This window comes from Heptranchias perlo, unplaced genomic scaffold (assembly GCF_035084215.1).
Source record: "Heptranchias perlo isolate sHepPer1 unplaced genomic scaffold, sHepPer1.hap1 HAP1_SCAFFOLD_164, whole genome shotgun sequence".
Classification (NCBI taxonomy): Eukaryota; Metazoa; Chordata; class Chondrichthyes; order Hexanchiformes; family Hexanchidae; genus Heptranchias; species Heptranchias perlo.
The window spans coordinates 29,444-56,076 of record NW_027138903.1 but is presented as its reverse complement, the minus strand read 5'-3'; the positions used below and the strand labels follow the sequence as shown (position 1 = coordinate 56,076).

At 45.8% G+C, this 26,633-nt stretch overlaps 1 protein-coding gene across 1 annotated transcript; it reads right to left on the bottom strand.

Annotated features, from left to right (window-relative positions):
- Nucleotides 1–25,553, bottom strand: LOC137309451 (uncharacterized; the record flags this gene model as incomplete). The annotated part of the gene is made up of 4 exons (XM_067977652.1): nucleotides 1–180; nucleotides 5,633–6,552; nucleotides 6,613–9,387; nucleotides 25,430–25,553. Coding segments are annotated over 4 exons (3,999 nt in total), but the record flags the coding sequence as incomplete, so codon positions are not given.
- Between the last annotated feature and the right edge of the window lie 1,080 nt (nucleotides 25,554–26,633).

The following is a 26,633-nucleotide window of genomic DNA, read 5'->3' as shown; positions in this document are numbered from 1 at the left end:
TCACCATTTCACAAGGTCGTAGTCCCTTAAAATATCCGGGACTTCAACTCGCATCAAAAATCCCAGTGTTTGATCAACAGATGAAAGCACGTATGCTCCATATGTACAAGTGGTTGCCTGTCCTATTCCCTTTGCTTGTTCATTTCCCTTGTACATCATCTCATTTCTTTTATCCTGCATCTGAGTGAAAAATGTAGCAATGTCACACATGTTATAGACAGTACATCGTTCTTCCTGTGCTAGCTCATCAATTGTATTTAGGATTAGTACATCAGCCATTGGGCCTGCGCGTGTTCGTAATGACGCACGCGCTCGTAATGACGCACGCGCTCATAATGACGCACGTGCTCGTAATGACACACGTGCTTCTTTATAGTCTCAACATCTACCTGATTCCAAATTGACATTCCTGATCCAGATCTTCCCCTTTTCGTACCTACCCATCCCATAGTGTCCGACTGTAATTGTCTTGTCCTGACGATGCTCTCCTCTGCTCTTGTTTCTACCCCCGTTGTGTTATCTATCACTCTCTACCTCTCGTTCCCATTTTATCTGCATGTCTCTTGTGGGCATTTCCCACAGAACCGTAAATTGGACACTCCTCCCTTATGGCACATTTTACATTTTCTAAGACCCCTGTAATATTACACTCCCCGACGATGTGATTAATATGTTAAACAACACGCACATTGTCCATTTCGCTTCATCTGAGGAAAAAGCACAAAGAACTATTTTTTCTGCCTCCTTTATTTGGAGATGTTTTGAAGAGAACACCTGACACAATCTTGGTCTGACGCCCCAGCTACCTGTGGTCTTGGACACTCTGTACTTTGCTGCCCACTGACTTCCCCCATTAAATGGCTGTAAACCAGAGGGTCAAAGTCGTCCCAAATGTGGAAGTAACTCTGTACAAAGGCAACATGATTTTAAACTTCTCTGTAGCACTGAGCTACATTCATCACAGCAGCTCCTCACTCGGGCAGATTTCAACTAAATTTATAGAAACTTTGTCCAATTGAAAAGAAAACAATCTCAACAAACATAAAATGAGGCAGAGTCCTGTAACTGTATAATAATTCTCCAAACTCCCTTTAATCTTATCATTTTTTAACAGTGCTACAATTCTTCCCATGAATTTATAAACCTCGCTCCTTAATTAAAAATAAACTTACACAAAGATCAAATAATCTAAAGTCACAGGTATAATTTTCCCAATCAAATGCACATGAATTCTGCAAAATCAATTTCAGTGTAAATAAACCCGGAGTACTCATCTTTCGTTTAAAATATATGACCAATTTTGCACCACCTATAGTGAAAGCACAGAAGGCTTTTCTCCAATTTCTAACATTGTGCAGTACCACAGGTATATTCACTTTCTCCCTTCCTCAAGATAACAACAACAATTAAAAAAAAGTCACCATATGCTTAAAGAAAACACAACAAAAATACTTCTCTTCAACGACAGGGACTACAAAGGGTTAACACTACTTCAGTTCTGTGAAATGAGAGGGAAAGACATCCAGCTGCAGCCTGAGACTCCACACACATTTAAAGAGACAGTGCTAAAAACTAAAGAAATCCTGTGACAGTGGAAGAGAGACAGAATCTTCCCTTTACACCTCTTTCTCCTGTTTTAAATCTTTATCCTTTATCTCTGAACTCAATTTTCAACCTCAGATGTTTCCTATTAAACTCAGTTTTGTACTGATTTAAAATCTCATGTGGAACAGACCTTTCGTCAGGCTTGGATTGGCTCTCCTTTTTAAAGATTTTCTCCTCCTCCTCCTCCATTGGTGAAATGAAGGGGTATCGTGACATGGAACACAAATGGGAAAGGGGACACTGGGGAACCAGTAGAGAGTTCCAGTCTCTTTCTCGGTTCACTTTCTAGAACCTCTATCACTGCCTCTCTCTCCTCTGGTCTCATATCCTGTAACACACAGCGACCTCTACCACCTTGAAGGACAAGGGCAGCAGGCGCATGGGAACAACACCACCTGCACGTTCCCCTCCAAGTCACACACCATCCCGACTTGGAAATATATCGCCGTTCCTTCATCGTTTCTGGGTCAAAATCCTGGAATTCCCGACTTAACAGCACTGTGGGAGAACCTTCACCACACGGACTGCAGCGGTTCAAGAAGGCAGCTCACCACCACCTTCTCAAGGGGCAATTAAGGATGGGCAATAAATGCCGGCCTCGCCAGTGACGCCCACATCCCACGAACGAATCAAAGAAAACACTCTGGGTTTGCTTAAATGTGACTTTGACTTCTGTGACTTCCATTTCACATTCCTCAACGAAGCCTTCGCAATCAACTTTAGTCTCGTCATTGGCTCCTTGTGTCATTGTGTTGTCTGATAGTTCGCAGGATCCTCTGCCAACCCTTCCCCATCTACCTCGTCTCAATCACCATCTGCTTGGGTCCTTGTATATATATTATATCTCTTCACTCTCAACTATTCTTGGAGCTGCTGTATCTCTTTCTGACCTTCAACATGGGATATATAGGGCGTGATTCGAACATTGAAAAACGAGTGGGTTGGGGGCATGGGGTGGGGGGCATTCAAAATCACAACCATTTCAGACCCTCCCCCATCCTGCCCATTTCCGGTTCGCAGCAGGACGGGACGAGGGGCGGGCGACCAACCTGCTCTCAGGAGGTGGATTGGTGAGTGAAACCTTTCAAGGCGGCTGTCGGCCTCCATTTTTGCAGAATTTGCAATTTCAAGCCCTGGGGGCCAGGAATCCGGGGCCTTCTCCTTCACACTGCGTGAGAGGAGGTGAGAAGGCCGAAACTACCTTTCTGGCACAGCTTGTGGGCCCGGAGGAGCAGCAGTGCTTCCCCCAGGCCCAACAAGCCTATCTGCAGCAACCCCCCAACGATCGCTAACAGCCCCCCACCGATCTCCGACCCCTCCCCGAACGATCGTGGACCCCCGACCCCCCCAACAATTGCCGACTCCCGCGATGACCCCCACAACTGACCCTCGATCCCTCCCCCCATGACTGACTACCCCCCCATGACTCCCCATGCCCACTGGTGCCCCCATGCCCACTGGTACCCCCATGCCCACTGGTGCCCCCATGCTCACCCATGCTCCCGTGCCCATCCGTGAACCCCATGACCCCCCCCCCCATCTATACAATCAAAGACTTAGCTGAAGACTTAGCTGAACACGCCCTCTCCCCGGCTGCTCTCCTGTCCGACTGAGAACAGTCTGTCAATCAGGCCGGCCTGTCGGACGGCAAACAGACAAAAAAAATCATAAGGACGTCCGGGAAATCCGTGCTTCCGGTTTTCCTGTCCGCAATTTGACCCCCCACCCCCTTCCCGGCTCGGGGTCAAAATCATGCCCTTAGACTCTCTTCATCCTCCTGGACTATTGCTGCCAGCATCCGAAACAACGGCCTGCAAATCACTATTCTACCAAAGTGGTTCCACCTCGTCTTCATCTTTGTCTTCTCCTTCTCCTTCCTGTTCCCTCTCCTGTTCCCTCTCCTTGTTCCCTCTCCCTGTTCCCTCTCCCTGTTCTCTCCCTGTTCCCTCTCCCTGTTCCCTCTCCTTCCTGTACCCTCGCCGGAGAATAGCCAGTTTGTTGTCCTTTTTATATAGTTTTGAGATAGCCTGATCAATACCCTTTGAGGAGAGTTCCTTTCTATTAGCCATGTGGACCCTGTCTACCATAAAAAGGAAGTCTTCGTCTGTCATCTTGCTGACGTAATGTCCAAAGTCAGACTATTTCTGTTTCCTGGGTTTTTTATCAGCAGATAAAGTCTGTGGTAGGTGGTTAGGTGGGTGAACATTCTGTCAGCAGATAAAGTCTGTGGTAGGTGGTTAGGTGGGTGAACATTCTGTCAGCAGATAAAGTCTGTGGTAGGTGGTTAGGTGGGTGAACATTCTGTCAGCAGATAAAGTCTGTGGCAGGCGGTTAGGTGGGTGAACATTCTGTCAGCAGATAAAGTCTACGGTAGGTGGTTAGGTGGGTGAACATTCTGTCAGCAGATAAAGTCTGTGGTAGGTGGTTAGGTGGGTAAACATTCTGTCAGCAGATAAAGTCTGTGGCAGGCGGTTAGGTGGGTGAACATTCTGTCAGCAGATAAAGTCTACGGTAGGCGGTTCGGTGGGTGAACATTCTGTCAGCAGATAAAGTCTGTGGTAGGCGGTTAGGTGGGTGAACATTCTGTCAGCAGATAAAGTCTGTGGTAGGTGGTTAGGTGGGTGAACATTCTGTCAGCAGATAAAGTCTACAGTAGGTGGTTAGGTGGGTGAACATTCTGTCAGCAGATAAAGTCTGTGGTAGGTGGTTAGGTGGGTGAACATTCTGTCAGCAGATAAAGTCTACGGTAGGTGGTTAGGTCAGTGAACATTCTGTCAGCAGATAAAGTCTGTGGTAGGTGGTTAGGTGGGTGAACATTCTGTCAGCAGATAAAGTCGATGGTAGGCGGTTAGGTGGGTGAACATTCTGTCAGCAGATAAAGTCTGTGGTAGGTGGTTAGGTGGGTGAACATTCTGTCAGCAGATAAAGTCTGTGGTAGGTGGTTAGGTGGGTGAACATTCTGTCAGCAGATAAAGTCTGTGGTAGGTGGTTAGGTGGGTGAACATTCTGTCAGCAGATAAAGTCTACGGTAGGCAGTTAGGTGGGTGAACATTCTGTCAGCAGATAAAGTCTGTGGTAGGTGGTTAGGTGGGTGAACATTCTGTCAGCAGATAAAGTCTGTGGTAGGTGGTTAGGTGGGTGAACATTCTGTCAGCAGATAAAGTCGATGGTCGGCGGTTAGGTCAGTGAACATTCTGTCAGCAGATAAAGTCTGTGGTAGGTGGTTAGGTGGGTGAACATTCTGTCAGCAGATAAAGTCGATGGTCGGCGGTTAGGTCAGTGAACATTCTGTCAGCAGATAAAGTCTGTGGTAGGTGGTTAGGTCGGTGAACATTCTGTCAGCAGATAAAGTCTGTGGTAGGTGGTTAGGTGGGTGAACATTCTGTCAGCAGATAAAGTCTACAGTAGGTGGTTAGGTGGGTGAACATTCTGTCAGCAGATAAAGTCTACGGTAGGCGGTTAGGTGGGTGAACATTCTGTCAGCAGATAAAGTCGATGGCAGGCGGTTAGGTGGGTGAACATTCTGTCAGCAGATAAAGTCTACGGTAGGCGGTTAGGTGGGTGAACATTCTGTCAGCAGATAAAGTCTACGGTAGGTGGTTAGGTGGGTGAACATTCTGTCAGCAGATAAAGTCTACGGTAGGCGGTTAGGTGGGTGAACATTCTGTCAGCAGATAAAGTCTACGGTAGGTGGTTAGGTGGGTGAACATTCTGTCAGCAGATAAAGTCTACGGTAGGCGGTTTGGTGGGTGTACATTCTGTCTGTTCAACAATTTACAGCCGGGGTTTTCTCTCAATTGATAACATCTCAAAAGACCGAAGTGACCAAGCTAAAAAAATTCTAAAAACTCTATCTTGCAGAAGTAGTTGGATACTTATTTAAATCAGTGAAGTAGAATTAGGGATTAGTTCATCAACTGAGGGAACATCTGTTCTCCGTATTGAAAACAGCTGGATGATATTATTTGTCAATTAGTTATTGCAGGCTGAATTGGAAAATTCCTCAATGACCGAACCAATTCCACACCTGAGAAAAGATTCCTTTATTTCCTTTTGGGATATTTTTCCTTTCCTTTCCGGCTTGCTGTTCCTTCCCTTCCTTTGGTAACAGCTCCATATTCCTGGTAACTTCTGCTGTTATCTCAGCCTGTTCCCGGACTTCATTCAGTGACTGAATTCGCTCCAGGTACCCAGGTATTTTCTCCATCTCCTCAGATTGAATCATCTGGGTGATGTAATCTGGGGTCGATAACGGGTTTGGTCTGAGAGCTATTTCATCAAGTTTTAAAATGCTCTCAGATGATTTTTCAATCAGCTCACACAAAATATTCTGAACAGCAGTCAATTCCTGCTGAAGTTTCTCCATGATTTTCTGCTGTGACATCTTTTCACCAGATGCCTTCTCATACTTTGCTTTCAGCTCCCTGTATGTTCTCTTCTCCTTTCTGGTTTTATAATCAAATCTGTACTTTTGGTTGTAATGAACAGACCAGATACATTTACCAGGACAGACTGTGCAATGCCAATTGCTGTCCATTGCTTTACATCGATGTTTACCATCATCATTAGGAATCCCACAGGGATAGTGACAGGTGAAGTGACATTTCTGACAGTTGGTTATATAATTGCCGGTCCCGCTGATATCTTTCTTTTCTGCAACTGTGACTTCAATTTCATACTCAAAGTCTTTATTTGCATCCAGATTGACCTGGTGTTGGTTGATAGCCTGTTTTGTCTTCCTGATCTCCTCCAGTTTTGTCAGACCTGCATGGATCTGAGGTTGCAATCCCTCTATAGCAGCCTGCAGCTGCTGACGCTCCCTAAGGACCTCCTTTGTCAAGCGTAAACTCTTTGCTTCCATTTTGCTCAGAGCTGCAAAGAATTTCCTCATACTGTTTGATCCCATCGTCCAGAACATTGCATCAAAGTTATCACCGTCCTCCTCCTCTTCTCCCTCACTGCCATCACCAGGGCCTCTCTTGGTGGCAGAGTTCCCAGAAGCTGCACTTTGGGCAAATATGGCTGAATTGTTGAATTTGAAGTGAACTGGACGACCTTTCTTATCTTTGGGACACGGTACCTCAGCAACATTGATGGCCTCCAGAACGGGGGGGACCTGCCCATCCGCGAATGTCACCAGAATTTGGATGTTCTCTGCAATATCTTTGCCAAAAATGGAAAGAATCGAATCAAAGACATATTTCTGTGTATGAGTCAGGCGAGGCAAAGAGGCTTGGGCAACAAAACACACGGCATTGATCTGATCAACACCATCTGGGGAATTAAAGAACTCTCGGATCTGATCAGTGATCAATTTATCTTGGGTTATCCCCCTGGTATCTCCGAATCCCGGCGTGTCTATGATAGTGAGAGAGTAATCAATCTTGAATCCTTCTTGATGGTGGAGTTGGTAGGCAGTGATTGAGGATGTCTGACTTTCAGCCTGGGATCTTCCTGTCCCTTCATGTATTAATTTGTATCTGAAGTTGTCTTCCCATTCCACACCCAGGATGTAGTTGATCATTCCATTGATGAGGGTTGTTTTTCCTGATCCGGTTGCTCCACGAACCATAATTGTCCTGACACTACGTTTTGTGGTGGGCTTTCTGAAGGTGCATTTTACACGGTGTCCGTCCTGGTCAAGTATCTGCTTCATTAAGGGCAGCGTGTAAATGGAAGGGTTCCCATGGGCTGTTAATGTACTCATCCTGAGAAGTTTCTCAGCTAGTCTCTTTGGTTCATTTTCTGTTTCTATTAAAATCTCATCACTTGGTGCACTCAAACCTCCTTCTCCACAGTCAGCAGACACTCGCACTCTGTAGGGTGTCATGGCTTTCAATCCCTCTAAAGTATAATGACATTCACTGTCTGTTGTCTTTATTTCCTCCCAGGATACATTCTCCGGGCTGGAGGTAATTTCCTTTCCTTCTCCATATTCTATCCTGTACTGAACTATATCGACACCAGCTCCAATCTCAGTCGGCCTGTTCCAGGTGAGTGTTGCATCAAACCAGTTTACCTGGAGCATTAAAGGTTTACCAGGTGGACTTGTAGGAAGTGTGGTGACTCTGTAACTATCACTGGCCATGCTGACCCCTGCCTTGATCACTGCTCTGTACTGGAATTGATACTCCTGGTGTGGCTGTAACCCAGGTATTGTGAAGGAGTCGGATTTATCGGGTGTACCCACAGTTGCCCATTGCTCCTGTTGGGTAGCTCGATACTCCACCTTGTACCCAACAATCTCACCAGCACCGTATCTTGGTGGCTGTAATTGGAGTGTCACACTATCATGTGTTGTTTCACTAACCACAGGAATCTCCGGCTGTGAGGGTGGTTTGAAGCAATGGCTCACTGCAACCCCTCTCTCATACAGGTAAATCGATGCTCCTACATTGCTGTCATCCTGCACAGAAGCAACAACAAACTTTGTTTTCCCTCGTGCTCTGTTGGCTGTGGCAAAATCCCGGAATAAGCGAGAGTACTCACTCATCTTTTGGGATACAGACACTGAGTTAAACCACTGCTCGTGATGTTCGGCACGAACCTGGTTAGAAGGATTTGGTATCTGCATTTTCTCACCGGTGTGAGATTGTAGGTAGCTGGCTGCTTCTGACAGATAGAAATCCTCTTGATGCAGTGATGTGAACGTGAAGCAGACCACATACTCTGTCCCGAAATCCAACACTTCTCTATACAACTCGCTCTTAGATTTCACGACGAATATATCTTTCAATATTGTGAGGCAAGATCTCACCATGTTCATTTCCCGCTCCTTGTTATCCAGCCATTTGATCAGTGACTGGTGTTTGAACGGTGGATGTTCCTTGTCCTTTAGAATATCCGCCAGTGACCCTTCCTCCTCCCCACCTCCACGGATAGATGGCAACACTCTCGCTAAAGCCTTCTGGAAAACCAGTTTGAATTCCAGACACATCTCTCGGAATTTCAGTATCCTGTCCCCGATCTCTGGAAATTGAATGGAGCCACTGTCTCTCATCATATCATTGCATCTCATCACTGTCTCACTGAGCTGCTCCAGCACAGATTGGGAGCGATTGACTAGACTGATGCTTATGTCTTGTACCAGCTGAGCAGCTTTGGAGTCCAGTTTGTTGAGTGGGTGGAGCCAGACTCTCATGGACACTGCGTGCTCTCCATTCGGTCCCAGTAACTTTGGGAGGGTTGTGTAGATTTTGATGGCGTCTTGGAATGTGGTGGGATTGTTTTCCAGTAAAAAATCCCCATAAAAGGTGCAGCTGAATTTCTGGGCATTTGATGTTTCTTTGTCTGTCATTTTTCGGGAGACCTGACCCTCAATTGCAATCTGAGGAATATTTTTAATCATTGCTTCCAGATTACCCTGAATATCCTGTAGGGTCTCTTCTGAAGAGACCTTTTGATCAAACACAAAGAAAGCCTGAGCCCCGTACAGCACTGCTGTGACCACGTGAGTTGCTGTCCCCTGATCAAACACATCTTTGTAGGTTACATTTTGCCGCCCTAAGTGGCTCATTGTCAGCTGCTCAAACCTCGTTGTTGTTTGGTATCGAAGGGTCACTCGGGCCTGTTGCTTTGATTTCTTTCTGTCGTTGAGATATTTTGCAGATCCTTTCACCTCTACCAATCCACCCAAGAAACTTGCTTTCAATGATCCGGTCACATTCAGTGCAGAGGCTTTGTTCTCAATGGAGTCAGAGGCAATGATCTGAAACTCTGTGTTATGCTGAGATCGTACATCACGGTCATTCTGTAGCGTCTTCCAGTCCCACAATGTGACACCTACAGAAGAAACAGATTGATCAAAAGATTAATATTGAGATTAATTGTGGTAACTGAGAAATGAGCAAAATCAATCTAGTGCAGAGCAGGTAACGTGGATTCAGTGGGTTAGATTTGTGCCTTTACCATCTGGGTATTAAACATTGCCAGAGCAGAACTGAGAAAGAAAATCTGATGGAGAGGATCACACGACCGTTAAGGAAATTAATAGGAGGATAACGCTGGCTTTCTGCGACCCATCAATGTCCAGGGATGAGGTTTTATCCTGAATGGAGTCTGATGCACGGATCTTAACCTGTGTGTGGTGCTTAGATTGTGTACTCACTTTTTCTCAAAGAGTCTCCAAGTACTACAGTGTGACAGCTTTAAAAGAAATATATTTAGTGAGAGACACAGAATCAAACAGTGTGATATGTATGGAATATATACCTTGAGACGCAAGAATCCCACAGTGTGACACCCGTGGAATATATACCATGAGGCACACTGAATCTTACCGTGTGAGACGTAGCGAATATATATTGTGAGAGACACCGAATCCCAATGTGAGACACCTATAGAACAGATACCATGAGAGACACAGACTCCCCACAGTGTGACATCTATAGAACACATACCATGAGAAACAGAGACTCCCACAGTGTGACACTTATAGAATATATACCATGAGCAATACAGAATCCCACAGCGTGACATCAAAAGAACATATCCCATGAGAGACACAGACTCCCCACAGTGTGACACTTATAGAATATATACCATGAGAGACACAGACTCCCACAGTGTGACACTTATAGAATATATACCATGAGAGACACAGACTCCCACAGTGTGACACTTATAGAATATATACCATGAGAGACACAGAATCCCACAGTGTGACACCAAAAGAACATATACCATGAGAGACACAGAATCCCACAGTGTGACACCTATAGAACATATACCATGAGAGACACAGAATCCTACAGTGTGAGACCTATAGAACATTTAGGTCAATACCATGAGCGAGATACAATCCCAGTATGACACCTATGGAACATATACCATAAGTAATACAAACTACCACAGTATGGCAACTGTAGAACATATACCACGAGAGATACAGCTTCCCAGTGTGATACCTACATAAGTTTTACCGTGACAGACACAGAATCCTACAGTACAAGACCTATAGAACATATTCGATGAGAGGTACAGAATCTCAGTGTGACATTCATAAAACATATACCATGAGAGACACAGAATAGCACAGAGGGACATGTATAGAACATATACCGTGAGAGATATAAAATCCCATAGTGTGTGATCTATAGAACATATACTGTGAGGGATACAGAGTCCCACCGTTTGACACCTATAGAACATATACTGTGAGGGATACAGAATTCCAGTACAATACCTATATAAGTTTTATCGTGAGACACACAGTAGCCTACAGTATAATACCTACAGAATATATATGGTGAAAGGTACACAATCCCACAGTGTACCGTGAGAGACAGAGAATCCCAGTGTGACACCAATAGAACACATATCTTGAGACACGGAAGCCTATAGAACATATAACACGAGAGACAGAGAATACTGCAGCGTGACACCTATAGAATATATACCATGAGCAACACAGAATCCTACAATGTGACACCCATAGAACATACATCGTGACACACAGAATCCTGCAGTGTACAATCTATAGAACATATACCGTGAGAGACACAGAATCTCAGTATGATACCTGTAGGGTTTCTCCTCTCTCTTGTTCAAAATACAAAAGGTCAAGGGTCACAAGAGACACTGTTGTTATTTTCTAACTTTAGAGAATTTAATTTGAAATACAGACGCATCAGTTTTTACCAGAGAGAATGTAGTAACTTCTCATAGAATCTTTTTGTAGCAAGTACATCTCCAGACTGAAGGATTGATGAAATCTTTTTGCCTTGGGAGAATAAGGGAGTTACGCGGCCACCTCAGGTTCCAAAATGGCATCCAAGAGGTGCGCGCACACTTGCGATGAGAATTACGTAAGGCGCCATTTAGATGTGCGTCCAGCGACTGGCAGCAGCATGTCGAGCATGACGTGGATCAGTGAGTCACCCCACTGCCATTTTGAACCGATGCTCTGTCCTTACCTCGCACAGCAGAACATGTCGCTAAATGACAGGAAGGACCTCTCGCCAGCACTATTTAAAGGGATGCCGCAGGAGTTGCAGGTTAGTTGCTGGATTATTTCTTCTGGCTGCTGGTCAATTTATCGGGGTTTTTGCTGGAGATCTCCTGTTGCTGAAACTCTCACTAATCTACAGGGAGTGGCCTGGCTGCTCTTGCAGTCCTGTGGCTCTAATACACAGCACAAAGAAGTTGCTTCCAGACATGGGTGACCTGGTAGGGCTTCCTCTCGGGATAGAGCATGACTGGAAGAATGAAGGTAGACAACACAGAGCAGGACAAGCTGCCAGAAGAGAGAGGAGGAGGAGAAGAGCATTCAACAGGAGGCCATATCCGCAGAGGGTTTTCAGGGAGCAATTCTCTTACCTCAACTTCAGTGAGGACCAGTGCAAGCGGCACCTTCACTTCACCAAGGAGGTAGTCAGTGAGATATGTCATCAGTTGCAGCTACAACTGCAGCCTCAAAGCAAGGCGCTGGACAGCATTGCCTGTGGCTGTCACGGTCACTGTTACTCTAAATGTTTATGCAACAGGCTCATTTCAGGCTGCAAGAGGAGATCAAAGTAACATCTCCCAGTTTGCAGTGCACAGCTGTATCAGGGAGGTCACAGACGCTCTCTCCATACCATGAGAAATACCTACATCTCAATCCCAATTGCCAGAGAGAAGCAGGAGGAGAGAGCACAGGTTTTGCATGCATTGCAGGCTTCCCCATGGTGCAGGGTGCCATTGACTGCACGCACATTGCCTTGTGTGCTCCTCATGCCAACTCTTCAATCTTCATCAGTGGAAAGGGATTCCACTCCCTCAATGTGCAGCTAGTTTGTAACCACAGGCAGCGCATCATGCAGGTGAATGCCGGCTATCCAGGCAGCAGTCAGGGTTCATTCATTCTGCCACAGTCCTCTGTGCCTCCTGTGTTCCAACCAGAATGGCAAGTCAAAGACTGGCTACTGGGCAACAAGGGTTATCCCCTCCTGACATGACTCATGACTCCAGTCAGTAACCCACACAGACCTGCACAGCAGGCCTACAATGAGAGCTATGCTGCCACCAGGAACATCATAGAGCAGACAGTCGGCTTCTTCAAGCAACACGGCCACTGCCTGGACCGCTCTGGAGGAGCTCTGCAGTACTCAGCTGAGCGGATATTGAGATATGTGGCAGTGTGTTGCATGCTGCACAACCTGGCCATTATAAGGGAACAGTCCTTGCCACCACCTATCAGGCGAGAATCTGAGGAGCAGGAGCACGAGGAGGAGGAGGAAGAGAGGCTACAACATAGACAATCCCTTTCTGTCAGGGCTCTACATGATCAGATTATTCAAGAGTGATTCAACTAACCTCAACTACACCTCCCCATTCACCAACAGTCCCACACTCCTTACCTTCCCTCTCTCACTGACCATCACAACGTCCTCTTTCTGACAACACAGAAATAAAAATCACCACCAAATGCAAATTCAAATCTAAATATATCAAGTGAATCACGACATAATCCACACAATTGGACCCTTGTTCATTCCCTTAGTGCCTGTTGTTTGTGTGCCTTTACCTCACCTAGTGCTCCTACGAGGTGCTTCCCCAGTGGCTGGAGCATGGGTGGGGGAAGGCTGCTGACCTTCAATGGAGGAGAGTGCAGATGGCCTTGAAAGACGCCCTGGAGCAGCTCTGGGCCGGGAGGGCCTGGCTTCAGACTGCACCATCTCGGCCTAGGCAGCAACAGTTTGGGTCGGCTGGCTGATGGGCAACATCAAGGGCACTGGCGGAGTGACGGGTGGGAGTAGGAATGCTGTCATCCTGAGAGAGGACAGCAGATCTGTCTTCCATGGAGCCACTGCCACTCTTCCGGGGCCATGCCTCAGAAATCCTGGTGATCTGCTGGAGAACGGATTGCTGGACTGCTGTGACACCCTGGGAGCCCCTTTCAACAGTAGTATGCAGAGCCACAATGGGAGCAGTCTGAGTTTCCGTGGCAGCGGTCTGAGTTTCCGTGGCAGCGGTCTGAGTTTCCGTGGCAGCGGCCTGAGTCTCCGTGGCAGCGGTCTGAGTTTCCGTGGCAGCGGCCTGAGTCTCCGTGGCAGCGGCCTGAGTCTCCGTGGCAGCGGTCTGAGTTTCCGTGGCAGCGGTCTGAGTCTCCGTGGCAGCGGTCTGAGTTTCCGTGGCAGCGGTCTGAGTTTCCGTGGCAGCGGTCTGAGTTTCCACGGCAGCGGTCTGTGTTTCCATGGCAGCGGTCTGAGTTTCCGTGGCAGCGGTCTGAGTTTCCACGGCAGCGGTCTGAGTTTCCATGGCAGCGGTCTGAGTTTCCGTGGCAGCGGTCTGAGTTTCCGTGGCAGCGGTTTGCGCTTTGATGGAAGTTGTGCCATCGGTCATCAGACGGTCCATCGTGGCGAGTTCCACAGGTGTGCTGATTGAAGTGACCACTCGTTCTGTGTGGGAAAGGATGGGCTCCAAGCTCTGCGCAAAGCCCTGTTCCAAGTTGGAGCTGGACTCCTCCATCCTCCGTGACATTGTGCACAGGCTTCCAGGCAGGTTTCCCAGTGCACCAAGCATTTTGTGGTGTGTGCCCATGAACCTTCTTCTGTAACCTGGCCCATCAAAGTCATCATCTGACTCCTCTGCAGCAGAACTAATGTGTGCCCTCACCCTCTGGTGAGCTGGCACCTGTGATATCCTTTCCCCCCACCGTGGCTCCTGTGCACTTCTGCCCGGTGTCTCATCACGTGCAGAACCCTCCTCTATCCTAGTCCCTAAAGTGCACGCAGTATCAGTCTCTGAGCCACTGGCTGTGAGAGTAAGATCGAGTGACGGTGTCTTTTCATCATCACTCTCTTCTTCCTCCTCTGTGGGGAAGGTTCCAGTTCTTGGATACCTGAAATGAATAATGGACAAGGGTTGGGTTGTGGTGAGGGGAGAGGAGAGAGTAAGAAGTGTGTGTTTACACCATCTACAGCTAGTGAGTCAGAAGAGACAGTGGGATGAGGGAGAAGAGAGAAGGAGGATTAGGTTTGCAGAGACTCTGATCATTGATCCCTCCAGCGCTGCCAGTGGCCACGGTCTCAGCGATGGCCATTCCCATGAGGCCCAGGATTGTCTCCCCCATGGGGGATAAAACATGAAGGAGTCCCATTGAAAACATTCATCTTATTGAAACATAAGATTCTGAAGGGGCTTGACAGGGTAGATGCTGAGAGGCTGTTTCCCCTGGCTGGAGAGCCTGGAACTCGGGGTCATAGTTGCAGGATAAAGGGTCGGTCATTTAAGAGTGAAATGAGGAGGAATTTCTTCACTCAGAGGGTTGTGAATCTTTGGAATCCTCTACCCCAGAGGGCTGTGGATGCTGAGTCGTTGAGTATATTCAAGGCTGAGATAGATAGATTTTTGGACTCAAGGGAACTGAAGGGATATGGGGATCAGGCAGGAAAGTGGAGTTGAGGTCGAAGATCAGCCATGATCTTATCAAATGGCAGACCAGGCTCGAGGGGCCGAATGGCCGACTCCTGCTCCTATTTTTTATGTTCGTATTAGGCGTGCTTGTCCTCCTCCAGTTTCTTGCTGCTGCCTCCTATTAGGCATCACCTTCTCCTGCAAGAAAGAGGGAAGTTTGTCAGTGTGTGCCCTGTGACATGTTTGGGTGATGTGGCTGTCATCATTGAATAGCTGCCAGTGTGTGTGAGCTGTGAGTTGTAGGTGTGAGGCTTGCAACAGTGCTAAGTGTGTGAGGGTGAGGTAAAGCATATGAATTGAAGTGTTGAGTACTGATTGATAGAGATTGTTTGTAGGTGGGAGATGGTGGTGTTGTGAATTGAACAGTGGATGAGGCTAGTGGTACAGCCATTATGAGATGCCATTTGAAGATTGATCTTACCTTGACAACTCTTGTCAGATCATTAAACTTTTTGCAGCACTGCATCCAGGTTCGTGGAACTACACTCCTGGCATTCACCTCTGCCACTATTTCCTCCCATTGCCTCCTGATCATATGTCTTTTAGGGCCTCCTGTCCTCCTGCGGATGCAGGATGTCCCTCCTTCTCTCCACCTCCTGCACCAAGGCCTCCAGTGCAGCATCAGAGAATCTTAGTGTGCGCTCTCTCCCAGATTCAGCCATTTCAGTGAAGAAACAATTCCCAACACTACCAGCAGCCACAGTGCACCTCCCCTTTAAGAGGTGCAGACTGTCCTTAAGTAGCACTGGCCACTCGTGATATCAGACCCCCTGCTGATGTGCGCAGCCAATGAACAGAGCCGGTAGTGCTGGCTGTATGCAGCAATCATTATAATCAGCTGGCAGTACAGATTTCACGTCCTGTCTGCAGCACAATGAATGGGTGGGGGTTAATTATACACCACGATCCCCAGGCCCGTTTACACACGCTATCCAATTTAACCCCCAACAAATTCCCTCTCCTATGCCATCTTGTTTCGACATCGCATGTGGTTCTCCTGGAAACCTTTGCAGAATGGGCTGTTTTATATGTTCTCCTTAAATGTTGTCCCCGCTGGGCTCCACAAGGAAACCTTTGGCCACTCCCTACCCTGACCAATAGTCCCCTGCTGCAGCACTTACCTTGTGCTGGGAATTGTTCCCATGGGTCCCGTGTTTCAGAAATACAAGAATCTGAGATTCACAATTATCCATTCACAAGAACCACAAGATAAATAAAACGAGATTATTCATTTAGTTGGGGTTTGGAGGAAACCCCGAGATCACAATTGCTCTCAGGAATCTCTTAATTGAATAATGTGTGGGATATTCTTGTGGTATAATTTAAAACTAAAAGAAAACTTAGATATGATTATTCTAAATTGGATAGCCCGGTGGTGAAGGATAGAATACTGGAGCCTGGTCTTCAGTCGCTTCCAAGCCTTTATTCACAGAGATCCACATTACCCACTCCACACCCTAGATGAGCTCTCATATAAATGGATACGAGATTGTCCCCAATTGATACACACCAACTGAATACAATTAACACTCAGTGATATAAATCATACAATTAACAGATTCCCTTCTCTGTCTAAATAATAAAAAATAAACTTTATGTATACAAACAAAAATTTCAAAAATCAAAAACTTCCACACTCTATACAACTGATACCATTCCATTGTGAGGGGACCCTTCTCTAGGACCCCTAATAATTTCTTCGTACATGTCCTTCTTTGAGTAAAACAATCCACTGTTGATGGCTTGAATCTACCCATTAATTTTAGAGATTTCCTTTCTCTCCAGCATTAGTTTCAAGCCAGCAAGATCAGTCCGTAATCTTTTCTCACTCATATTTTTCATAGAGTGTCCATTATCCCACAATGAAAGATGGTCCACATAACATTCACTGGGTATACTATCTTCAGTACTCCCATTGTACAGGATGTCGCTCAAAATATTTGCCAAATAGAATCCCATCTCCACTGCATCGACAAGAACCAGTATTTCAGCAGCCAGAGTAATTTTAAAAAACCCGTTTTTTTTTCTTAGCTTCCCAAGCGAAAGGACATTTCCCAGTCTCACCCATAATAAACACTATGAAACCAGCTGCACTAGAATACCCACCAGGAAGATTAGCATGTGAAGCATCGCTGTAGATAACTAGCTTCATTTTCTTTGGGTCACCTAAGGATGGGAACTTAAGTGCACGTTTAATTTTCGTAATGTTTTATTTGCCCTTAAAATATTCTCTACTGTGGGGTGTTTCATTGAAGTACTTAACTCCAACACATCAAAACTAGCATCGGGTCCAGTCTGAGTGCACAACCAGTTCAACTGACCAATCAAGCTTCGTAATTGCTCTGTCTCTTTAGATATAACATCACCTGTCTGTGATGAACTAGTACGATTCTCCATTGATTTAAAGTTATACCAGACCCACTCTGCTTAATACCTAAACCAATAGATTTAAAAGCCCCACAGGCCTGACTCCCAATTTTAAATTCTCCTCTAATCTTATTAATGACGAATTTCTCAAATTCCGCAGCCCCATCCTGTGAGAAATCATCAACGTGCATCATGAAGATGCCTGAAAGTTTTCCATTATGGAACCAATAAAACATTGCAGGATCTGCTTTTAGTTGAACACAACCTATTTTCAGCAAATGTAAGGAGTCGCACAACACCAGGTTATAGTCCAACAGCTTTATTTGAAATCACAAGCTTTCGGAGCTTTGCTCCTTCCTCACCTGACGAAGGAGGAAGCCTCCGAAAGCTTGTGATTTCAAATAAAGCTGTTGGACTATAACCTGGTGTTGTGTGAATCCTTACATTTGTCCACCCCAGTCCATCACCGGCATCTCCACATCATATTTTCAGCAAAACAGATCTCACCGAAAAATACCATACCCTGGAAGCATCATTCAGGCCATAGATGCATTTGTGTAGTTTCCATAGTTTTCCTTCCCCATCTGCTGCCTCTTTAGGCGGTTTCAGAAACACTTCTCTCTGAAAATGCGGCTTTTATATCAACTGACCGACACTCCCATGAATATGTTGCCAAAAGAGCCAAAAAGATTTTTAAGATTACCTTTCCAGCAGTGGGAGAATCCACTCAAACACCTGAATCACCCAGTTTCTCTTCCCTTTGCCAACCTCGCTTTAGCCTTATAATTCCCATCTGCAAGGACTTTTTCAGTACAAACCCATCTTTCAACAAAGCTGGTTATCTGTTACCTCAGAGTAAACTCCAAATTCTTTCCAACTCTCTAACTCCCTTTATTTTGCATCTCTTACTCATTTATCCTCAAGCTTATTGGCAGCCACCAAAACTTCACGATCATGAGGACTTCTGCTTCTAGTTCTGTTACATGACTGTTCTGTGGTCTTCGTGCCATTGTCTGACCTAGTTAAGCTATGCCTTCTACTGCCACTTCTATATCTGTAGGGACTACAACTGCGAGATCTCCCTCTTTCATCTCTAGTTCGCGATTGTTTTCTGACACGAGATTCAGTTCCTGACTCGCTATTACTCTTTGCATTGTGCTTTCGTACTCTCCACTCTTTTGCCCCATTCTGCCAGCCCATGGACCTCGCAACATGGCCATCATCCTGAACATTTAACCAAGATTTAAACCTATCAGTAGCTTTTCCTGCATGTCCCAAAATTGTTGCACCCCTCCATTCGTTAGTCCCCTTTGGAACATATGTCACCCGTATATCCACTTTGGGTAATTGTTCTGTGGATGTGATAGCTCTGTCATGTGTTCTTAATCTCTGACATTACCACTGTCCAGCCCTTGATCTACCTCAGTCTGTTCCTCAGGAACCTCATCAAAAAAATCATGAACATCTGAGGCACAAGGTGCCTCATTTACTTCTATCAACTGCTCAGAGTCTGAGATTTTATAATTAATTCCAATTAATTGTGAGGAATGAACCTTAACAGTTTGATTGCCATGTTGGCCAATTACTGCCTTACCATCATGACCTATTACGTAATCAGGGCCTTTCCATTCCCTATGACACTTTCTTTTACAGTATACCAAATCTCCTGAATAGAACTCTGTCTCAGATGGTCTAATGCGATGCTTCAGTACTCTATGAATTTTCTCTGATATCTCAGCCTTGATTAAAGCCTGTCTCCCTGTATGCTTAGCATTCAAATGCTCTGAAAAAATGGCACTACCTTCTCGAGCAGGTGGATTATCGCAAAGAACAGAAGGTAATTTGGGATTGCGCCCATAGACGAGTTGGGAAGGACTATATCCTCCAACCATCTGACACGGCAGTTGACAATTTACACTCTGTTCAATCAGCCGAAATTTTATGCACCATGCTATCAATCACAGCATGATTCCTTTCACAAAGACCATTGCTACAAGGGCTCTCAGCTGTTGTATTCATGACAATTATATTCATATTCTCACACTGAACTCTGCATTAGTGAATTCACCTCCATTGTCAGTCAAAAACTTTGCTGGTGTCCCAAGTCCAGTCCTTATCCATTTTTCCATAATTTTATGTAGAATAACCTTCTTCTCCTTACTATATATTAGTGTAGAAATACTAAATCTCATAGCCAGGTCAATAAAATATAAGATGAAAATATTTCTGCCTTTGTCCCATACCTTTAGATCCATGGCAACTACCTCGTTAAGTCATGTGCTAATGAAACACTTACAATAGGACATGGGGGCATCTGTCTATACTTCTTACAGATTTCACAGTTCTCACTAACCTCTTCTATTAGTCTTGTATGCTCCTCATCAACGACATCTGCATCTTTTAGCAGGATCTTTAAATGTTGACAAGTAGGATGGGGCAAATTGTCGATGTAATTTTATGACAATTTGTTCTTTTCTCTCTTATCCTTATTGCCTGATGCCATTATTACTTTCCTAACATGCTGATGAGAAACATCAGGTTTTATTAAAGGGGATACAATAATACCCTGACTGGGTAAACTGCAAATCAACTGATTTCCCCAAAATGATTGCCTCATCGTGTTCTATGTCAAGTTTCATTTTTGCCTTTTTCATGGAAGGTTTACCTAAAAGCATAGGTATCTCACTGGAGACTACATCTGTACTTCTAAAATGGCTTACTTCAACTATCTTACACAGAGTTATCAGTCTCTTGAGCGACCTCAAGGTGTTGTCATCTCCAAACCTAAAACATGTAGAACTTTTCTATTCCTGAACCTTGCATCGCTCCTCACTACTTAGTGAATCAAGATAACATTTTAACCAATCTACCCCGCGTACAGTTGAAGTACATGCACTATCAAACACTGGACAATTAAAGGAACCCGCGACTAATACGTTCATCACAGGATTAAAACTCCTTGTGACCAGTATAATCAGTTCATCTTCATCCTCTTCATCTTTACCTTTATCCTGTTCCTCAGAACTACTTTCTTCATGCGTCATTTCAAAGACCCTGTCTCTTCACTCTGGGCAATTCACCTCTTAATGATACTTAGAGTCACATTTAAAGCATCTACTGATTTTTCCTTGGGCATTCCTAGGATACATTCACCCATTACTACTGTCCCAATTTTGTCTTCTGTTGATATAACTGGACTTGCTGTACCTGCTTTCACCACCAGTCTGGCTGTCTTTAATCCTTCCGACATATTGACGCCTCCATCCGATCTCTTGGAAGTTCAAAAATTTTGAAACCTGGTCTGGTGCCTGCGTTTAGTATCTGGAACATTTTGAAACCTGGTAACCATCGAATCTTCCATTTGTTCGATGAAGGCTGAAGGGAATCACTGTTTCCCCAGGAATTTCTTTAAGGCAGCAGACATTTGATTTAACAGAGTCTCCTTTTCCGAGAATTGGATGCCAGTTAGGACCAGTTGCCTGTCCATATGAGTCACCGTAGCACAATCCAGTAATTTAAATGCTAGTACTGATCCAGGGATTCCCAATTTGAAACTTTATCAACCTTTTGTACAATTTGTTAAAGTCCATGATATACTCTCCCATTGAATGACCGTCTGTTTTCCAAAATCTATCAAATGCTGACCAGGCCTCATAGGCACTTTCTTGTAGATTTTATCCTGAAATTCTATAGGAAAGGTAAAACCGGCATCATTATCCAAAAGATCTGTATTCATCTCAGAAAATACCTTACTTTTGGTTTTTACTTCATTCAGGAAGCAACAACGCCAAGGCCATGCCTTGTTTTCTCTTTGTCAGAGTAGTAACCCGTGTCCACATATCAACCTTATCCTTCCATTGGTCATACAGTTCAAAGTCCAAGAACATCAGAGGGAAATCATACCTCGGTGATTTAAACTTGCTTTCTGCCATTTTCCACAACAGTCACTAAGCTTTCAAGTAGTTTCCAACCTCCACCATCAGGCAACCATTCTCTGCTACCATGTTCTAAACTGGATCGCCTGGTGGTCAGGGATAGAAAACTAGAGCCTGGTCCTCAGTTGCTTCCAAGCCTTTATTCACAGAGATCCACATTACCAGCTCCACATCCTAGATGAGCTCTCATATCAATAGATACAAGAGAATCCCCAATTGATACGCACCACCTGAATACTGTTATCACTAACTGATATAAATCATACAACAAGCAAATATGAGTGGAATTTACTCTGGAACTGTGGTTCTTTATGTTGTTTACTGCAGAGCACGATGTATTACAATTCCAGAATGCTTAGAGGCCGTTGTCACTGTAATATGTGCAGTGCTTCATTTGCTGTTTGGTTATTTAAAACAACATAATAATGGAATGTGTCTTTCCTGATTATTACAAAACAGCCTTCGTAGGTTTGTTTCCTTCTGTTTTTTATATGGTTGTTCCATCAGTTCATATCGGTTCATCAATAGTATCTGCTGTTACACCAATGTGATTTTTGTGGTTCCTATACGAGCAGATTACTGCTCTCTTTTTTTCCCGATTTTTTTTTATTCGTTCATGGGATGTGGGCGTCGCTGGCGAGGCCGGCATTTATTGTCCATCCCTAATTGCCCTTGAGAAGGTGGTGGTGAGCGTCTTCTTGAACCGCTGCAGTCCGTGTGATGATGGTTCTCCCACAGCGCTGTTAGGAAGGGAGTTCCAGGATTTTGACCCAGCGATGATGAAGGAACGGCGATATATTTCCAAGTCGGGATGGTGTGTGACTTGGAGGGGAACGTGCAGGTGGTGTTGTTCCCATGTGCCTGCTGTTCCTGTCCTTCTAGGTGGTAGAGGTCGCGGGTTTGGGAGGTGCTGTCGAAGAAGCCTTGGCGAGTTGCTGCAGTGCATCCTGTGGATGGTACACACTGCAGCCACTGTGCGCCGGTGGTGAAGGGAGTGAATGTTTAGGGTGGTGGATGGGGTGCCAATCAAGCGGGTTGCTTTATATTGGATGGTGTCGAGCTTCTTGAGTGTTGTTGGAGCTGCACTCATCCAAGCAAGTGGAGAGTATTCCATCACACTCCTGACTTCTGCCTTGTAGATGTTGGAAAGGCTTTGGGGAGTCAGGAGGTGAGTCATTCGCCGCAGAATACCCAGCCTCTGACCTGCTCTCGTAGCCACAGTATTTATCTGGCTGGTCCAGTTAAGTTTCTGGTCAATGGTGACCCCCAGGATGTTGATGGTGGGGGATTCGGCGATGGTAATGCCGTTGAATGTCAAGGGGAGGTGGTTAGACTCTCTCTTGTTGGAGATGGTCATTGCGTGGCACTTGTCTGGCGCAAATGTTACTTGCCACTTATGAGCAGGTTATTGGTGAGTAAGTGCTGCTTGATAGCACTGTCGATGACACCTTCCATCACTTTGCTGATGATTGAGAGTAGACTGATGGGGCGGTAATTGGCCGGATTGGATTTGTCCTGCTTTTTGTGGACAGGACATACCTGGGCAATTTTCCACATTGTCGGGTAGATGCCAGTGTTGTAGCTGTACTGGAACAGCTTGGCTAGAGGTGCAGCTAGTTCTGGAGCACAAGTCTTCAGCACGACAGCTGGGATGCTGGCGGGGCCCATAGCCTTTGCTGAATCCAGTGCACTCAGCCATTTCTTGATATCACATGGAGTGAATCGAATTGGCCGAAGACTGGCTTCTGTGATGGTGGGGATATCGGGAGGAGGCCGAGATGGATCATCCACTCGGCACTTCTGGCTGAAGGTGGTTGCAAACGCTTCAACCTTGTCTTTTGCACTCACGTGCTGGACTCCGCCATCATTGAGGATGGGGATGTTTGCAGAGCCTCCTCCTCCCGTTAGTTGTTTAATTGTCCACCACCATTCACGACTGGATGTGGCAGGACTGCAGAGCTTTGATCTGATCCGTTGGTTGTGGAATCTCTTAGCTCTGTCTATAGCATGTTGCTTCCGCTGTTTAGCATGCATGTAGTCCTGAGTTGTAGCTTCACCAGGTAGGCACCTCATTTTTAGGTACGCCTGGTGCTGCTCCTGGCATGCTCTTCTACACTCCTCATTGAACCAGGGTTGATCCCCTGGCTTATTGGTAATGGTAGAGTGAGGAATATGCCGGGCCATGAGGTTACAGATTGTGCTGGAATACAATTCTGCTGCTGCTGATGGCCCACAACGCCTCATGGATGCCCAGTTTTGAGCTGCTGGATCTGTTCTGAATCTATCCCATTTAGCATGGGGGTAGTGCCACACAACACGTTGGATGGTGTCCTCAGTGCGAAGACGGGACTTCGTCTCCACGAGGACTGTGTGGTGGTCAATCTTACCAATACTGTCATGGACAGATGCATTTGCGACAGGTAGATTGGTGAGGACGAGGTCAAGTAAGTTTTTCCCTCGTGTTGGTTCGCTCACCACCTGCCCCAGGCCCAGTCTGGCGGATATGTCCTTCAGGACTCAGCCAGCTCGGTCAGTAGTGGTGCTGCCGAGCCACTCTTGGTGATGGACATTGAAGTCCCCCACCCAGAGTACATTTTGTGCCCTTGCTACCCTCAGTGCTTCCTCCAAGTGGTGTTCAACATGGAGGAGGACTGATTCATCAGGTGAGGGAGGATGGTAGGTGGAAATCAGCAGGAGGTTTCCTTGCCCCTGTTTGACCTGATGCCATGAGATTTCATGGGGTCCAGATTCAATGTTGAGGACTCCCAGGGACACTCCCTCCTGACTGTATATCACTGTACCCCCACGTCTGGTGGGTCTGTCCTGCCGGTGGGACAGGACATACCCAGGGATGGTGATGGAAGAGTCTGGGACGTTGGCTGAAAGGTATGATTCTGTGAGTATGGCTATGTCAGGCTGTTGCTTGACTAGTCTGTGGGACAGCTCTCCCAATTTTGGCACAAGTCCCCAGATGTTAGTGAGGAGGACTTTGCAGGGTCGACTGGGCTTGGTTTGCCTTCGTCGTGTCCGGTGCCTAGTGGTCCGATGCCGGGTGGTCCGGCTGGTTTTATTCTTATTATGACTTTTCTTAGCGAGATTTTACAACTGAGTGGCTTGCTCGCCATTTCAGAGGGCAATTAAGAATCAACCACATTGCTGTGGGTCTGGAGTCACATATGGTTAAAGTTAAAGCCTGATTTAGTAGACAGATAAGGTATGTCGTGTTCTGCAAGCAGAGTAGACATTGTCTGCTCTCTACATCAAATCTGTCTGCAGCCACAGCCACTTCTTAGGAAGCTGCTCTTGTCCCATATTGGACAGCTCTCCGTATCCACATTTCACGGGCCAGGACCTCCAGCACTTGGTTTCCACATTCAGTGGTTCTCACTCTGAGTCTCCATTGAAGAAGAATGTTGCAGTATGAACCACTCACTTGCTCTCACTTGCACAGGGCTTTGAATGTCTGCCTGAGCCTGTTAAATATTCCGCTGGGCAGCTCGCTGTGTGATTGAGGGATCGTGCGATTTGTACACCATTAAAAGTAGGAATATTGAGAGTTAACTAAGCTTCAAAGTTTTTTTTCTCTTCTTACGTCCAAAAAAACCCTCCACCTTTAGGCAACCATTCTCTGCTACCATGTTTTAAACTGGATCGCCCGGTGGTAAGGGATAGAATACTAGAGCCTGGTCTTCAGTTGCTTCCAAGCCTTTATTGACAGAGCTCCACATTACCAGCTCCACATCCTAGATGAGCTCTCATATAAAAGGATACAAGAACCTTAGGCAATTCTCAATAGTGCACTCCCAGCAGGTTTGGGCTTTAAAGGGTTAAATCTGTGCCAGAATGATGTGAAGGGTCCAAAAGAAAGACATAAAATACCAGAAACACTCAGCAGGTCTGTTGGGGTCTGGAAAGAGAAAAGATGGGTTCATGTTTTGGGTAGAACCCTCCACCAGACAATACCTCACAAAATCCAGTTTGCTTCACATACAAGCAACTACATTGCAGTGCAGTCACTGTTATGTTGGTGAACTGAATGCCTGGAATTCAATGATCTGTATCTTGATGTGATGAACAGACTATTGCCCCCTCACCCTGGCCTCTCCATTAGCACACGTGGGTACCTGGAATAAGGCTGTCGGAACGGCAGTCGTACAACATCCCCAGTTGAAAGGGTCGGCCCAGAGTTGGTATCTCTATGTTCATGTTCATTCCAGCAGTCAGAAACCCACCAGAACTAAATGTCTCCTGTAATAAAACACACACAGAGCTGCTGTCAAGGGGAATGAGTTAACAAAATTCACACGGGGGAGTTGTAGTGCGGGAGCAGGTTACAGAGATAGGGAGGGGTGAGGCCGTGAAACGATTTAAACACAAGGTGGAGAATTTGAAGGTGGAGCTATTGGGAGTAGGAACAGCATGTAGATGAGGAAGAGGAGGGGGGAATGGAGCCTATCCTTCAGCACCTCCTTGTGTGTCAGTACAACCCACGGTCTCCTCAAGGGCCACTCAGTGACTGGGGGATCCAGGTGAGGGAGTGCAGCCTCCACCGCCCACAGTAAGGACAAGGGTTGAAAAGTGACCGCTGTGCCCCGAGGAGATGCTTCTTAAAGATCTGGGACCCTTTTCCCCAGGGAAAAGGAGTTAATGAACAGGGAGAATGGTTGAAAAACTTCGAGGGGCTCTGAGTACCAAATAATCTGATAGCTCAGGACGTCAAATGCATCCTAGAAAAGGCAATGGGAAGTGCCCACGATTTAAGGTGCTCTCAATCAATCAGGCATGGTGATAACTTTTCCAATCTCATTTTGTAAGGAGGTCCTGGAACTAAAGGCAGGAACCAGTGACCAAGTTGCGACTTTGGGGGCAGTAGTTCAAAAGATGAATGAAACCCTGCTCGTTTATCATGAAAGGTCACGGTTCATTTGGATTAAATATCACTCAGTGCCTGAGCAGGACTCTACTCAGTACATCAGCCTGGTTCTGAGGGGGTTACAAACCGACTTAAGAGGTCAGGTAAAGTTAGAATGGAAAGCAGGAGGTGGGTCAAATGATTTATTAGCTAAATCGGGCTTGGGTGAAGACACATACTGTGGGCTTGAGGTTTTGAATCAGTACAGAATGGGGTTAAGTAGAAAACATCAGAAATTGAGAATTGGTTTGAGAGAAAAAGGATAAATTAGTCTATGCTGGAATAAAGAAGGAGAAAGGGGAAGATTCTCTCCTTTTCCACTGTTACAAGCTGCAGAAGTTCTTTTGTTTTCAGTGCACTGTCTCTTTAAAAGCATCGTTCACCTGAGGAAGGAGGTAGCCTCCGAAAGCTTGTGA